The 16,443-nt window shown below is 34.7% G+C and overlaps 1 protein-coding gene across 1 annotated transcript in view; it reads right to left on the bottom strand.

Annotated features, from left to right (window-relative positions):
• Window positions 1-16,443, bottom strand: part of LOC149788898 (plexin-B2-like) — a 53,413-nt gene that overhangs the window by 15,330 nt on the left and 21,640 nt on the right. Inside the window, exon 5 of the mRNA XM_089973567.1 lies at window positions 5,337-5,482. Within this exon, the coding sequence (XP_089829693.1) occupies window positions 5,337-5,482 (146 nt within the window). The remainder of the gene's footprint in view (window positions 1-5,336; window positions 5,483-16,443) is intronic.

Genomic DNA, 16,443 nt, shown 5'->3' on the forward strand with positions numbered 1-16,443 from the left:
GCCTTTTAGGCTTTAGTGAGAAAACAAGCTTTCTGGTTTGAAACTGAACATTCGCGTCATATAGTAATTAAATTTCAGGCATATATCTTAGCAAGCAATTCCAGGAGTCAGTAAATAAAAGGTACATTAGTTAAGGAAAACATTACTGATATAAGTTGTCAGTACATTAATAAAAGAAACCAGATCCCACTGAAGTTATATCAATGTAAAGCTTCAAGTCCAATAGTAAAAATAATGGGAATAACTGCATGGAAAAAAATCATGGGCCAGAAGCCTACTAAATTATATATATACCTGATATTGAAAAACCAAAAGATACTATAAACTCCTCAGAATAAAGCAGCATATCAAGGTAATCATTGCACAAAATGAAATGGGGATAGTCTGATAATCAAGGGTCATAACTCTGCTAAAGATGATATTGCATACTGAACATATACCGAAACAACACTGATAATCCAACTCAGACTTGTCTCATTAATATCAAGCTGCATACTAAATTTGTTGAAAATCCAATAAAGGTGTCCTTTAAGTGTAAAAGCATGTTTAGAAGATGGATAAGAAATTCAGGGTTTTTTAAATGATGTATCATCAATATCAAACTGCATACCAAATTTGGATAAAATCAAACTAACTTTTATTTGAGTTAATATGCATATTTCATTTTTCAGACAGTGAACCTGACTGTTAACCCACAAAATCGATATGCTTCTTCCTCACCTAAATGTAAATCATCCACAAAGTTTGGTCCATGTCTAAAGCTACTGTACAGAAACTGATTGGTGTACTGTTTGGTCCATGCCTGAAGTAAAGCTACTGTACAGAAACAATTTCTTTTAGTCAGACCTGTTATTTTTGACCCCAAAATAAATAGGCTTCTTAGAAATGCATGTAATAAACCAAAGTCTGGTGAAGCAGATGGTATAAAACTAAAGTCATTGTGTGAAAGAGAAAGAAATGAATAGATGTACAGATGGATGGCAGGCATTAAGACATTACAGATCTTTGAAACACTAGGCTCGAAGAAATACAACAAGGCATAAAGGCAGTATTGGATTATCAAGTACTTGTTCTCAACCAGTGCAAGGTTAGAGTCACTTCTTGAAGAACTCCAGATATTGTGCACCAACTGCCCAAAGAAACTAATCAAATTTTAAATGAGATTTTACACCATAAATAGACTTAAATAGAAAGAAACACATTTTATGAACAACAAAGCCTGACTTATATGATGATAACCATGTGATTAATCATGAAGGTTTTGAACTGAATTACAGTGTCATGTGGCCAAAGATGTTTCCTAATTTCAAAAACCAGATTAATATTTTAGCAGCTTTGTTTGTATATCTGTTGTACTGATGGATTATAAGACCTGTAACAAAATGTTTTGACATTAAAAATCTAATTTGTTTTTTATCATGTTTCTTGGTCATATCTACATGTTGGAAGCACACAATCTGAGTGGTGTACAGTTTGATATTTTAGTACATAACCTCATTCCAATGTCTGCTCACATCTACAACTATTTTTGTGAAGCCTTAATAACAATTAATGAATCTGGTTCAGAGGCTACTATTTTTGTCATCTATTTTACTACATTGCCAAGTGGTACTGATATAACTCACCTAGCTTACAGAACTTAACAGCTAACCACAATTCACTAAGCAGACTGTCACCCAATGTAAACTATCTCCCAACCTTTTATCATGTTGATTTTACTTTATATATAAGATAATATCTTGCCCATTATAAAACTTGTAAAACGTCAGGGCTTTTATTAGTACTAGCAGCATTTTGATAGTCATAACTGGTAAAAACTTGGCTATTTTCAATGTCCACAATTAAACTTCATGCTCTAAAAAGAAAACATTTACCCACACTTCCAAAATATCACTAGCAAGAAAGTCACTTTTTTTCAGCTAGCAATATCAAAATTGTAACTATCAAAATGCCGACTTGCTGGTGTAATTTTCTAGCCCTGAACATCTTGATGATACAACACTATTTAACAACTTGCTCAAAATCAGATCACAAATAGAGTCACTACTATGTCAAATAGATGCAAGCATTTCATTAACACATAGCGATGTCATTCATTATCAAAACTGTCACTGAAAGTGATGATATAAGCCCTTATTAAATGTTTTATCAAATCAGACTAGAACTATTACCTCCAGAATGGTAACCAGCTCTGTCAAACATATTAATAAGCATTATTCACAGTCCTTACTGAACTCATCTGACATTTTGATAATATCAGCTATGTAGTAATTAAACTGATCCAGATAAGATTTTTTCTTACCAAAGACTTTTTGATGCAAGAACATATGACATAAATGATCAGATCACATAAATTAAACATTAATTTCTGTGTGTGTATATATATAATGATACTATTGTTTGTGTGTGTATATATATATATATATATATATATATATATATATATATATATATATATATATATATATATATATATATATATATAATGATTCTGTTGTTGTGTATATATTATATAATGATTCTGTTGTTCTTTTTATACATGCTAGTGCATCAATGTGGAGGTTGGAAAATGTGGAAAATAATGCTCCCTTCAACTAAGCATATTTGTGATGGATGAGGAGTATTATTGGAGTTAAGCCGAAGACTATGAACATAGTCCCTGTCTGTTTTTTTATTGGTCATGGTGATTACATATTACATGTTTGTCTATCCTAAGTTAACAGCAATCAATAAATGTACTGCAGTATTTAATTCATGTACAAAGACTGCTGTACATATACATTTCTAATGATTATTGTGCATGTATATGGAGGTAGCAAAGGCACATATATCAAGTAGTCTCATTTCTGGAGTAAACATAAAAAAGATATCTTTATGCATGCAATCGGCTGCTTGCCTCTACCCCACTTGACTTATGAACCATGGTTCTCAGCCGTGAACTGACATCAATTTGCACTGGTTGTTAATTATATTCTTCTCCAATTATACTGTTCTTTCATTAATAGCTTAATTAGATTGATTATGTTATACAGATGGGTGTCGTGGCTTTTTTTCATGCACACATATATATATAAAATAGTCTGGGATTTTTTAGGTCAAGATTACAATAAGTTTTTAAACTACTGCCCAAAACATATGAAAATAGGTAAGAATCATGGGCTATCCTTGATATACTATAAAATGGAAGTATCTGATCAAACATTAAATTTTGCATACATGTGTAATATTGTAATTCATGACATACAATTTATTCAGTAATAAAGACTTCCTAACCATGACAGTAATCTAGATAATATGAAAAATTTAACGTTTGATCAGATACTTCCATTTTATAGTATATCAAGAATAGCCCATGATTTTTTACTGTGATGGTTAGGAAGTCTTTATTACTGAATAAATTGTATGTCATGAATTACAATATTACACATGTACTAACAAATATTAAGCATTATTTTTACCACAGATATAATATTCTACATTGTATCCCCTAATATGTCCATGTACATGCAGTTTTGATCACTAGTGGGTGCATGTACTCAAAATTACAAATGTATGGGAGAATGCTGGTTAGTTGGCTGACTTAAATATAACAACAAAATCATTTAATTCTTGCATTCTAAATAAAATAAAATGGTCATAAATGAACCCATAATAAAATGTATGGTCATAACCTCATCTAAGAAGCATTTTACTTGAGATAGTTTTCAGCATGACAATAAACAATCAAGTAACTGAAAACACTGAGATGATAAGCTTTAAAGGTTGATAGCTGGATAAGATTTAAAATTGAATAAATATGTTGACAATGTCTGTAAAACACTTACATGTAAAAAAATACTTTGTTAAGTAAAATTCAGAAATACCTACCTAAACAAACTAATAATTTACAATGATGCCAACATTCTGACAGGTACTGACTATTGTTTGACAAAATGGGGAATGATAATTTACAATAATGCCAACACTTTGACAGGTATTGACTATTGCTTGACAAAATTGGGAATGATAATTTACAATAATGCCAACATTCTGACAGGTATTGAGTATTGTTTGACAAAACTGGGAATGATAATTTACGATAATGACAACATTCTAACAGGTATTGACTATTGTTTCACAAAATGGGGAATAATAATTTACAATAAAGCCATTCTGACAGGTATTGACTATTGTTTGACAAAATGGAGAATGACAACTTACAGTAATGCCAACATTCTGACAGGTATTGACTATTGTTTGACAAAATGGGGAATCTGCACTAAGAATCAATTAACAAGATTCAAAAGTGAACTGCTTACTTAATTCTGAATGCTAATTTTGATACACCATCTGAAACTCCGTTTAAATGACAAAGAGTGTGTGTGTGATTGTATGTGTGTGTGTGTGATTTGGATTTTGAACATAGCTTTAACAATTCTTCAGCCATATCATTATGCTGTCTGCAGTGTGGCAGTTTAAAGTGATGTCTAGCACTGGGCCATCATGGCACAGACATGTAGCATGATATCCCACCCAGTCACATTATCCTGACACCAAGCTGACCAGTCCTAACTTTAACATCTTAATGCCGAGCGCCAAGCAAGGCAGCTGTTAGTACCCACGACCTCCCACATCCAAGGTGGATGCTCTAACCACTAGGTCACTGGAACAGTCTGACCAAAACTAAGTGAGTGAATAAACTTTGATCATGCATTGCATGTTTACAGATGTGTAAAGTGTAATTATGGGCCACATACTTTAAGATCAACCTTACAAAGCCATTTCACAAGACTAATACTGAAAAGCTTAGGTGTAGGTTGAAACATTCTGAAGCAATGATACAGACCTCTTACATGCATATTAAAGATACATATTAAAGGAGCAAAATCTGTGAAAATGTTGTAAAGAAAAAAACATGACATTTTTTAACCATGCTTTTTCAATAATTTGTTATACTTCACCGCTTGAAACCTTGTACTTGTACAGTACATTTCACCATCTATTATTTTGTTGATGTGTTGTGTTTGTTTTTTTTTATGTTAGAAGACCTGATTTCAACACTGCTAATCATTATGCAACTTTCTGTTCATGAACTAGAACTTTCTGGTATATAAAAAAAAAAGATTCTAAGCATGGGTCAACTTTGGTTCTGTAGTCTACTGTGAAAGCTAAATGGTTGTAGGGAATACCACTAAAACAAAAGCTTATAACATGTTCTAAGAAGCATTCCATTAAGTCAGATTAAAAGTGACTCTGTAGTTTGAATGTTTAAAATGTGGGCAAGGATACAATGCAGATCATAAAGCAGACATATGGTCATGACAGCCAATTTAAATAGATTCTATTAATGTACTTACATCCCTCTAACATCAAAAAATGTTTCTCTTTGGCAATTTATTCCAGCAACTGTGATATTATCAGTCTCATTAGCAGAGATTCCAAAGTTTTTCCCTTTAATTGTGAGAACAGTTCCTCCTCCAACTGGTCCATCACTGGGCTCAAACTGCAAGCAGAGAAAGAATTAAAAGACCAACAGTTTTATTAAGAAAGAAAGATGACCTGTAATCATTAAATCTTAAAACTGTGGACATAAACGGCTAAGTGGCCAGAACCAGGAAAGTGCAAGCCATATATTTCATTATAGGTCAAACAGGCACCACTTTGAAAGTCCGGTCCAGTCCATTTTTCTACATACTGGAAAAGGTCACCAAGAAGGACACCAAAAAGTTTTACACAGTATTTACTGCAAATATTTACTTTGGGAAAAATACAAGTTGGTTTATCTTCTATGGGTTTGGTATCTTAAATCTTTGATAAATGTCATGGGCAATTTTGCCATCCTATGTCATGAACTTATGAAATAATATGGGCAGTAGATATATACTTGGGGTATGAGATTTTCAGACCAATTAATGGCTTCTAATCCCTAAACCTCATCTATATCCCCCATAACATTTCCCCACTTGATATGTTTCACACATGGATGAATCTTTAATTATAACCCATGTGCACCCTCACGCAAAGTTTCCAAGGTGCTCTGTACATGTATTATGTTAACCTTAGATCAATACAATGATGCAGATATTTACTCAAATTTTTCTGACTGTAAATCGGCTACCTGTTTTGGATCACTAATGCCCAAATTATGTATGTGTGCGGAGACAACAGTGGTTTTCCATTCAACCCACACCATTCTGAACTCACCCATGCTTATTGTTTTATCTTGATAGCCATCAAGTACAGCTTGGCATTTGTACCAAGATTACTTTTTGTCACTACAAGAAGTTCTGAATAAACAGATAATCAATGAATGTATCCATAATGAATGATATGGACACATTTGTGAATTTGGTCTTTCTGGCTTGTATTGTTCTTGAAACTAATGTTAGGCATGTACACCCCATATAGTCACTGTGCAATATGTAGCCAATGAAATACCAATAGTCGGGTAGGCATGTACACCCCATATAGTCACTGCGCAATATGTAGCCAATGAGATACCAATAGTCGGGTAGGCATGTACACCCCATATAGTCACTGCGCAATATGTAGCCAGTGAAATACCAATAGTCGGCTAGGAAGCAGAGCTAGCTACTTATAGCAGTAGACACACTGGTTCAAGGCAAATAGAATTTCTCAAAAACTGATTGGATGATAGCTATTTTGAATAGCATTAAGTACATAAAGTTTTTCAAATTATCACCCAGGAAAAGGGGCTTTTGTCTGCATTGTGAGCACCATGTTTTCTCAAAAAATGGCCTTCGGACATGAAAAATGCATGTATAAATGTAGGGGTTGGGTGCATCAACTTTTTATTCTATGAATTTCCATTGGCTTGTCAGATCAAGTGAATGACATTCTTATGTGTTCCTTTATTACACCTATCCAAAAATATGGACCTTTTTGATCTCACTTGTGTATTTTATTTTTTATGAATTTTTATATTAGGCAGGTGTATGCAACATTAAAGTTGTGCATAAAAACTCTTCCTGCCACCACTGCACATTGGATGCCATTTTTAAAAATCTCTATAATCAACAGTTTGATCATGTAAATGCTTCACATGAAAAAATATGGGCAATTTAAAGCATCTGAGGTACCACTGTAAAGGTAGTCTGGTTCCCTGACAAATTCCACTAATTTTAATATGAAACCTGGATCCAAATCAAACATGGATGAACCAAATGTCATGATTTTTTGGCAAAAATAATTTTTTCTGTAGTTTTTGCCTTTATTCCATAAGTCCATATTTTCCCATTGTGTTAAAGGGAAATAAATTGTGAATTTTACTAAACTTGTTGGTTTCACTTCTTCCTGTTACTTAGTTTACGACCATAGAGTTGTAACAATTGTCATTGTGAAGTAAAAATGATTTATAGTCTGGCTTTGTTCAATTGCAAGATGCACACTCACTTCTACCCAATTACCATTTTCATTGGTACAACTGCTAAGCAATCAAATAAAATATCTACCTGGAGAATATTTAAGTCTCAGATGACTGTGCATTCTGAGGGCCGTACACGACGTCCATATGGAACCATAATCAACATCCATACAGAACCATAATCCATGTCCATAATGAACCATAATCCACGTCCATATGGAATCATTATCCATATCCATATGGAACCATAATCCACATCCATACTGAACCATAATCCACATCCATACTGAACCATAATCCATGTCCATATGGAACCATAATCCATGTTCATATGGAACCATAATCCAAGTCCATATGGAACCATAATCCATGTCCATATAGAGCCATAATCCACGTCCATACTGAACCATAATCCATGTCCATATGGAACCATAATCCATGTCAATATGCAACCATAATCCACCTCCATAGTGAAATATAATCCACATCCATACTGAACCATAATCCATGTCCATATGGAACCATAATTTTCATCCGTATGGAACCATAATCAATGTTCATATGGAACCAAAATTCATGTTGATATGGAAACATAATCCACATCCGTACTGAACCATAACCCATGTCCATACTGAACCATAATCCATGTCCATATGGAACCATAATCCATGTCCATATGGAGCCATAATCCATGTCCATACTGAACCATAATCCATGTCCATATGGAACCGGAATCCACATCCATACTGAACCATACTGATTATACTAGTAAGATATGATTCTTTTTGTTTTTGCCAAATATTTTTACATGGACAAGTGGATAACTGTTGAAAATTAGCTGAGATTTATCTCTTTTTGATTGAGTCGATGTTGGTGCAACATAATCAGTGGGGAATATATTGGGAAAAGGGGGGCATTGCTAGTGAATTCTACTCAATTGCTGGTGAAACAATAATTGAATGTTTTCACTCAAGGCAATGTAGTCAGTGACTTGGTGTTTTTGCGTGCTAACGTGATGACTCCAACGTGGCCTCAAGTTGGTATTAGTAAATCAGTGTTGTTCTGACTGCTGATTTCTATTTGGTCAATAACAAGATTATACTTCAATGTTAAACACAAGGATTTGTTGACACCACTCTTATGCAGGTAGTTATCAATGAGTGAAAAAAATCACCATTGATGTCAGAATCTCCTGTCAGCTTATCCAACACCCTATTAGTAAATTCTGCAACATCGTGACCCTTCAGAATCCATCATGTGTATGTATTGATAAATCTTAAGCACAAATACCCAAGACGGTTAAGTGTGCCTCTGGATAGATGCCAAGTCCTTTAAACTGAATTTCATCTCCAGGTGACTTATTAAATGGCAAAAATGCTGCATATGTGAAAGTTACTGGAACATTAATGGTTGTGGTGGTATGCATTAAAGATGAACTAGTTTGCCAGTGATCATTTACTAAGTCTGCCATTGTTGCCTACCACCCTCTAAATTCAATGAAATATGATCCAGAATTGTGCACGTTTAAGATGAGAGGTTTGGGTTTATCAAAACTATCACTGACAACAGCGAAACCACGTCTACCATTTGCTAAGTGTGTTCCTCCATTTATCCGATTATAGTGGCCACCAATTCTGCACTGTGAAAACTGCCTTATAAGATGGGTGGTCTGTCCTGAGGGGGACTAAATATTTTGTGAAAAGTATATGTAATGTACGTAGTAAGAAAGCTACATAATTCAAAGCATTTAATATCTTCATTTAAAAGTAATATTAATTATTAAAGGTTCTTCTTGTTATAATAATATACTTATTTACGCTGAATGTACATTAATAGTTCTTATTCTTGGCATAAGTGTGATATGCAAGCAGGTATTGTTGTCATGCACATTACAAAATCATTCAAAAACGTCATTTATATCTTTGCTCCATTTTCCTACTGCTGCTGAATAACCTCCTTATCGGTTACAACATTGTTATTCGAGTCTTTTCAACATAAAATTGTTTTATTTGAGTCTTTTCAGCATACAATTATTCGGAAAGCCCCCCACCCCACCCCGCCCACCTTGCCCGATGTTGTCGAGCAGAATAATTGACTTTCTTCTAAAATAATACATCTCCATTTATGAGATGACATGTTAATGTTTGGTAATGATTTATTCAGATATTGCTAACTATATGTGAATTAATTATGCAGATAAAAATTTTGTCAAGTGGACGAAATGCCTTCTTCGTAAAGGAACCGACAAATGTGTTATAACGTGATATTTCTGTCTTTGTCTGGTACTCTGTTTTCTTCAATGTTAATTTCCCAGTGTGTGTGTTAATGCACAAAATCTATTTATAGCCTATGCTGACCCTGTTATGATCTTGACAATTACGTTTGTTTGTAATCATCAAAGAGAAGAACTCGACAGATGTGTGAAGCCGAAAACTCTATCATAACATTGTTGAGCACATTTCCTGTAAACGTTGGCTTTTATAGACAATGTTATAATATTAATCGAACTGTTACATCTACTTTAGTCAATACTTCTTTCAGTAATGGAAACTTAACATTGGGAGACATGTATCGACAATAGAGATAATCTGATTACTTACCTCACGTCACAACATGAATTAATTATTGGTTCTGGATACATCATGTCATTATGCCAATCAAAATTGGTCGACGCCACAAAGGAAGACTGCTTCGACTCATGCTTCACTGACTCTGATGACTGGATAATTGAAGATAAATTTTCTCTTTTTTTATTGTCTAAAAGACTATACATCTACTAACCATCTTTTTCAAAGCCATTCTGGATGCAGTTCTGATGGCCATTAATGAAACTGCTTTTGCAGCCATTAGTGAGGAATGGAAATATTCAACTGCTATTATGCACTACCATCACATCTGACTTTAATAACTTTAATGTCACTGAGGTGTTCTTTTGTTTGGCCACCTTGTGCTGGTCAAGCTGTGTTTTATATAGCCACAAAGGGGTATTTCCAGACAACTTTGCCAAAGAATTCTTTAATGTGAGCCTGCAGTATTTTCTTGTTGCACTCTTCACTTCATACACTCAGGTTTTCACCAAGTCCAACTTTAAATCTGTGATATGACATTATTTTTAATCATGCTGTTTAATTACAACAATTACAGGTTTTCCACAGGTGTGTCAATGACCCTTTACAGCCACCAATGCATTCCAACATCTTTTCACAGCAATGAATCTGTAATGACGAATGTGGCCCTGAGTTACACATTTATGAAAGTGCTCTTCTGACATGCACATGTGATATGATTGTGAAGTGAAGCAAAATTTATTTGGGAGTTCCTGATGACTGTTTTTAATCGCAAAGAAACTTCAGACACTCCTACCTGGTTCAGTACTATTGCACCCAATCCATAGTTTAAAATGCTATGAATAGATGTCTCGGTGTGCTGGGTATTTATTTGCCATGATCACTGCTGATACCTTGTGGTGTAGTTATTTGCCATGATAACTGCTGATACCTTGTTGGGTAGTCATTTACCATGATATCTGTGAACGTTGCCTTCATATGAGTCTGTGGTGAGTGTGAGACATGACCATGTTAATGATCCTCCAGACTCATAAATGACAATAAATGTGTTTCTACAGCCTTTGGAGAGATTATCACAGGCATCCACAATGTCAAGTTTTACAATAAAACTTTGCCATCAATCTCTCCATGATGCCAAATTGCATCATTGCTGCTTGGTATGATGTGACTGTTTGGCTCCAAAATATTGTTGTGGCCATCACAGCAAACTCGAATATATGACTGAAAGAATCCCACAGAAAACAAGAATCAATTAAGTTGTCCTTGACTGTACAAATCCATGACTGTAATTTTGGACTGCTACCAATTCAGTTACAGCAGTTATTTTCACATCTCCTCCTACATTTCTGGCATTTGCAATGGTATACAGAGTAGGATCTACATGAAAGGATCCATCCTTGTGAAACATAATAAGATGAGACAGTTGATCTGGCATAATCATCACTGTACCTGGCAAGTCCAAGAATCATCACTGTACCTGGCAAGTCCACTAATCATCATGGTAATGTCAATATTGCTCAAACATGCTTTGATTTCCTTTACAGTTATGAGATAATGTATGCTGCTCAATAATGCCGTCATATGGTTATTAACAAATCCAACTCAGGCACCACCAGGACAATTCAGCATTTTCCATTGATTTCCAAGAAGGCCTCACACAGGAGAAAATACAAAGATGTATTATCCACTTGTAATTATATTCAGTCTATTTGATTAGGAACCTAAGCCAGGTATGAATAATACTGAAAGTCTCTTTTACTTTCATCTGTCATCACAAGCATGTCCATATCAAATGCAGTATCAGGTACTTCTTTGAATTTTGCCACTACTTATACATTATCAATTTCATTAATACCTTTTTCAACCAATCTGCAGAAGCACTTTTGATGCTATCAATGACAAGCATTTCAACTTGTTTAGCAATTAGTGAAGCATGCAAAAATATTGCCGCTAGCAGCTTAGGTCCACCTGTAAATATTCCACTGCCAATATCACTGAGACCATATCCGTAACAAGTCATGATAACAAGATTTCTAGCATTGTCAGCACACACATGTATTACATATCCACGTATGAATGTTATTGTATTAAATAGTCTGATATCTAATGTACTGTCTATGTCTCCTTGCATAGATCAAGCACATGCTTTTCCTGGTTGTTGTTGTTGTTGTTATAGGGTTTAATGCAATTTTTCAGCACACGATAGGCTATACATGGAGGCCAGCATTAATGGTAGAGGAAACACCCCGGAAAAAATCCGGAAAAAACCACCGACCCACGAGAAGCTACTGGCAAGCTTTCTCACATAACCACACTGGCCGAATCTGAGACTTGAACCCATGCAGACAGAGGTAAGATGGCATTTATCCATAACGGAGAGTGCTATAGACCACTTGGCCACTCAGGGCCCCGCTTTTCCTGGTAAAACAAGGATGAAACTAAGATATGTCAACCGGAATTGCTTAAAGATACAAAGGTGCAGAAGGAGTAATTGACATCAAATCACCTGGGGTGACATTTAGGGTTAATCTGAGCAATAAATACCTTCAGATGCTATTCTTCTGGAAGTACGACTTTCATAACTGCCATTGATGGCATCACTGGTCAAACTGATTCATGGCGGTAATCCTGACAATGTCAGGTACAATATTGGAACTAATACCATCAAAACCTACAGTCAGAATTTGTTGGTGCACTGGAATCTTATTAATATCATTGGACCAATCCAGAATTATTTTCAGTGACGACTGTGCAAAGGCAACCACATACTGTGGAGTTTCAAAAGGTATGGCAGAGCTAAGTGTAGACTCATGTTTGTATATGTAGATTCTAGAATCATGCTTGGTCACCAAAGAAATTATCAGTCAGATATCATCACTGTACATCACAATCAATCTCCTACACACCCACGAGAAGTTAAATAACATTCCAGGTAGCATCTTGACCGCCTTCTGACAAAAACACAAGTGAGTTTATTAGTTCAAACCCACAAATGGCAATCAAATATTAGGCCAAATGAAATAAACATGCAACAATGTAAATGCTATTTCAATATGCAGGATTCCCACTCAGTAATTGGCATTGCAAAAACCACGTAAAATTCCAGTTTTGTTGAAGAGACTGTTGTCATCAAGGTAATGCATTGCAGCATTGGTTTCTTGAAGAAAGAGATGCCAAAATAACAAGCATGCCAACATATGTATTTTTAGGTTCAAACTATCTTTTTTTCTTTCCCGTCCTAGGATGGGAAATTAACCTAGTGTGTTGACAGAGTTGCTAATTAGATAAATACAACCTTAATCCTTTAGCATGTAAAAGCAACACCAATACTTTGTTTTTTGCAGTAGACATTCTGCAGCACTATTGTTGTTTTTCTCTGTGAAGACTACAACTAGTGATACTTGTTCAGTGCCATGTTTAGTCTGTATCATCATACCATGCAACTGACATCTGTTCAGTTTCAGCAATCCTTTGATGTGATTTCAAGGACGTCAAACTGTCTCTTACAGACCCCAATCTCAACCTATACATAAATAATTGCCCAAGTTAATGAATAGTCAGTGTATTGTCAATTACAGTGTACTTTGTCACTTAGATATCATACATGGCTACTTTATAAAATTAGGTACTTTCACCAATATGGGGAAATGAAAACATAATGCAATTGAGCATTAAAGTTAACGGTTATAGACTTTGCCGTGAAAAACAACACTTGTTCTGCTAAATGTGAATTTGGTGTGTTAGAGAAACAAATATGTGACTGGTGCAAGAAAAAGTCAGTATTATTTAATAGTGCCAGATGTCTTAAGAAAACCTGAATAATGGAAAGCCCTTTGGCAAATTGTGAGTTTTGGTTTGAAAAAATGGGTTCTAGAGCAGTGTGTTTCACGCACAATTGATGCAGTCTGTGACAACTCTCACTCACTGACCACATTTCACCACTTGCAGATGGGTCTGACTTGCAAAAAATACCTCAACTTATAGGAGGGTTATGGAGAAATTCCCTTTTTGCAGTCAAAAGGTGGGGGGTATCGACATATAGTTGAATCAATTTATAAATGAGTACATACAGTAGCACCAATTTATGAGAGTGGGGTAAGGATGATCCCAGTAATTACATGCTAATTTAAGTTTTATTAACACTTTAAAGTCTATGAAAAACATTAACATCACTTACTTCTAACTGAATGATAATCTTGTATACAATGTGCTGTGCTAGTTTTAGGATTTACCATTCCTGTCAAACAGTCCTCACATAAATCCAATGCCAGTGTTCAATGAAATAAATAAAGGAAATATAATTCATGTTGTTTACCTTTTCTTTAAAAATCAGTTGATTATAGTAGATCATAATATCCTTATCTCCAAATTACAATGCTATAATTCTGATGACAACACAGACAGAAGCATGTGTATATAGACAGCACTGGTTTTTGCAGAAGGGTTAGTAGTGGGTCCATTGTTATTTTTTAACCAGATTAATGATCTAAGAACACCCATCTGCAGATGACGCCACATTCCTGCTTCTATTCATCTTTAATTACCATCCAAACCATGTTAAGCAAATCTCTGAAGAGGAATGATGTAGAAATAACAAAATCCTTCTAAACCAAAACGAGACTAGGCAAGTTAATAACAAAAGCTCAGAAATTGGCTCACATGGACCAGAAGTATCTCAGTTCACATCATGAGAATGCAACCATTAAGATGTTAATTATAAACTTCCTGGCATTCATGCTGACAGTTTTCTTCTTTGGATTGTACAGTAAATCTACAACATTTACTAAACATTTTTAAAAGTATCCACAGTTTACAATAACTGACACAATGCTGTTTAATCTAAATGATTACTTAAAATTTCCCCCTATTTAACCATTAGACCTACCAAATAGTTGGCAGCTGTTATAATGAGCAAACCATGCCTAGGTCAACTTGTAACTACCAGTATTTCATTTGCTGCACATCATTAACTTCTTGCTATGACAAGTTTTAGTTTGTAAGACATGAATTTATTAAATACACCAGTAAATGTCAGTATTCCATTATCAACAAAGACCATTAAATCAACAATTCATTCTTGCATTAATTACAATGTACATTGTCATAATAACCACATGGCTATGCAGTGTTATTAACACAGTAATTAAACATGCTTAGTGCTTTGGTTATCTAGCTGAAACCAAATTGAGGGCAAGAATGGACAGAGGAGGTCACATCAGCTCGTTGTAAAATGTGATGTTTTGTTATGGTGACGGCCTTAATAAGGATAACTAATTAACGATAATAGTTAAAGGTATGGTCTGTGAAGTCATTTGTTCTTTTGTTAATAAACACCAGTAGATATTGTAATGACAATAAGAGAACTTATGCACATGGGTTCCTGCATAATTTTTTGCATGCGGGGGTGGGGGTCAGTCAGGAGTTTTTGTAGGGAGGTTCAGTCAGGCACAGCCGCAAGAGTTAGTAATGTAAGCAGTCTGAAACTAAAGCTGATATGTACTAAGCATTTTGAACTCAATTTTATGACCTATTTTCAGCTTCATTTGCACAATTAAAATTATCGGAATTTATATATATGTCTATATATATTTGCAGTATGATGGGGGGGGGGGGCATGTGACCCCTTTGACCTATGCTGCGGGTGTCCATGCTTATGCATCAATCATTGTATTTTCTCACCAAACAATGAATTATTAATTTTTGTAAAAACAAAATAGCAATTCAGTATTTTCGATCTTTTTTGCAAATGTAAATCTTCTTAGTAGAAATTTTATGTCTGATAATTTAATGTTTTTATTCGAAAGTGATATGGGAATAATCATTATTTTATAACTGGACTGTGTACAAAAAATTAAAGGGTAAAAAAAATACATGAAATACGATATAACCAATTCTTATCAATTTCTGCTTTTCCCTAGCAGTGTCACATTCAGTCTAAAATACACAGACACATACTTGAAGATAAGAACAGAAAAATCCAACTGATCAATCCTCTTAATCAAAGATGAAGAATTAACTGAAATGGAACAGGTAGTTCTTGTGTCAGTGACAGTCACATGACTCTTTGTTTACACATTTACTATGGCAACCATGTGTAAACCTCAAAGCCTAAGTGCACAGGTTAATAATGTACATAAAAGGCTTTCTTGTAAAATAACATTGCTTGCTAAAATTAAGAAATAACTTCTTCCTGATGTCATAACAGAATCCTATATTTAATGCATATATTCAACCAAGGCAAAACTATTGTCTTATTACACCTCTCCCTCAATAGTTCATGCCCAACAGGGTCCATAGACAACACTATAAGCAAGGGCATGAGTTGCCGAGGGAAAATGAGTGATCATATCCCTGCTGGACATACAGAAAAACTGCAGGATGGAGGGTAAATGTACTGTTTAATATCTGGTAATTTGTTTTATATTCGTGTCGAGAATACTTGTCAACAATTTTTATAATGAAGTTGTTGGTTATTCTGTATGAATTACATTTATTTTCAAGATGCCCAACATC

The sequence above is a fragment of the Sinohyriopsis cumingii genome, chromosome 11 (assembly GCF_028554795.1).
Source record: "Sinohyriopsis cumingii isolate HCF-2022 chromosome 11, ASM2855479v2, whole genome shotgun sequence".
In the NCBI taxonomy this organism is placed as follows: Eukaryota; Metazoa; Mollusca; class Bivalvia; order Unionida; family Unionidae; genus Sinohyriopsis; species Sinohyriopsis cumingii.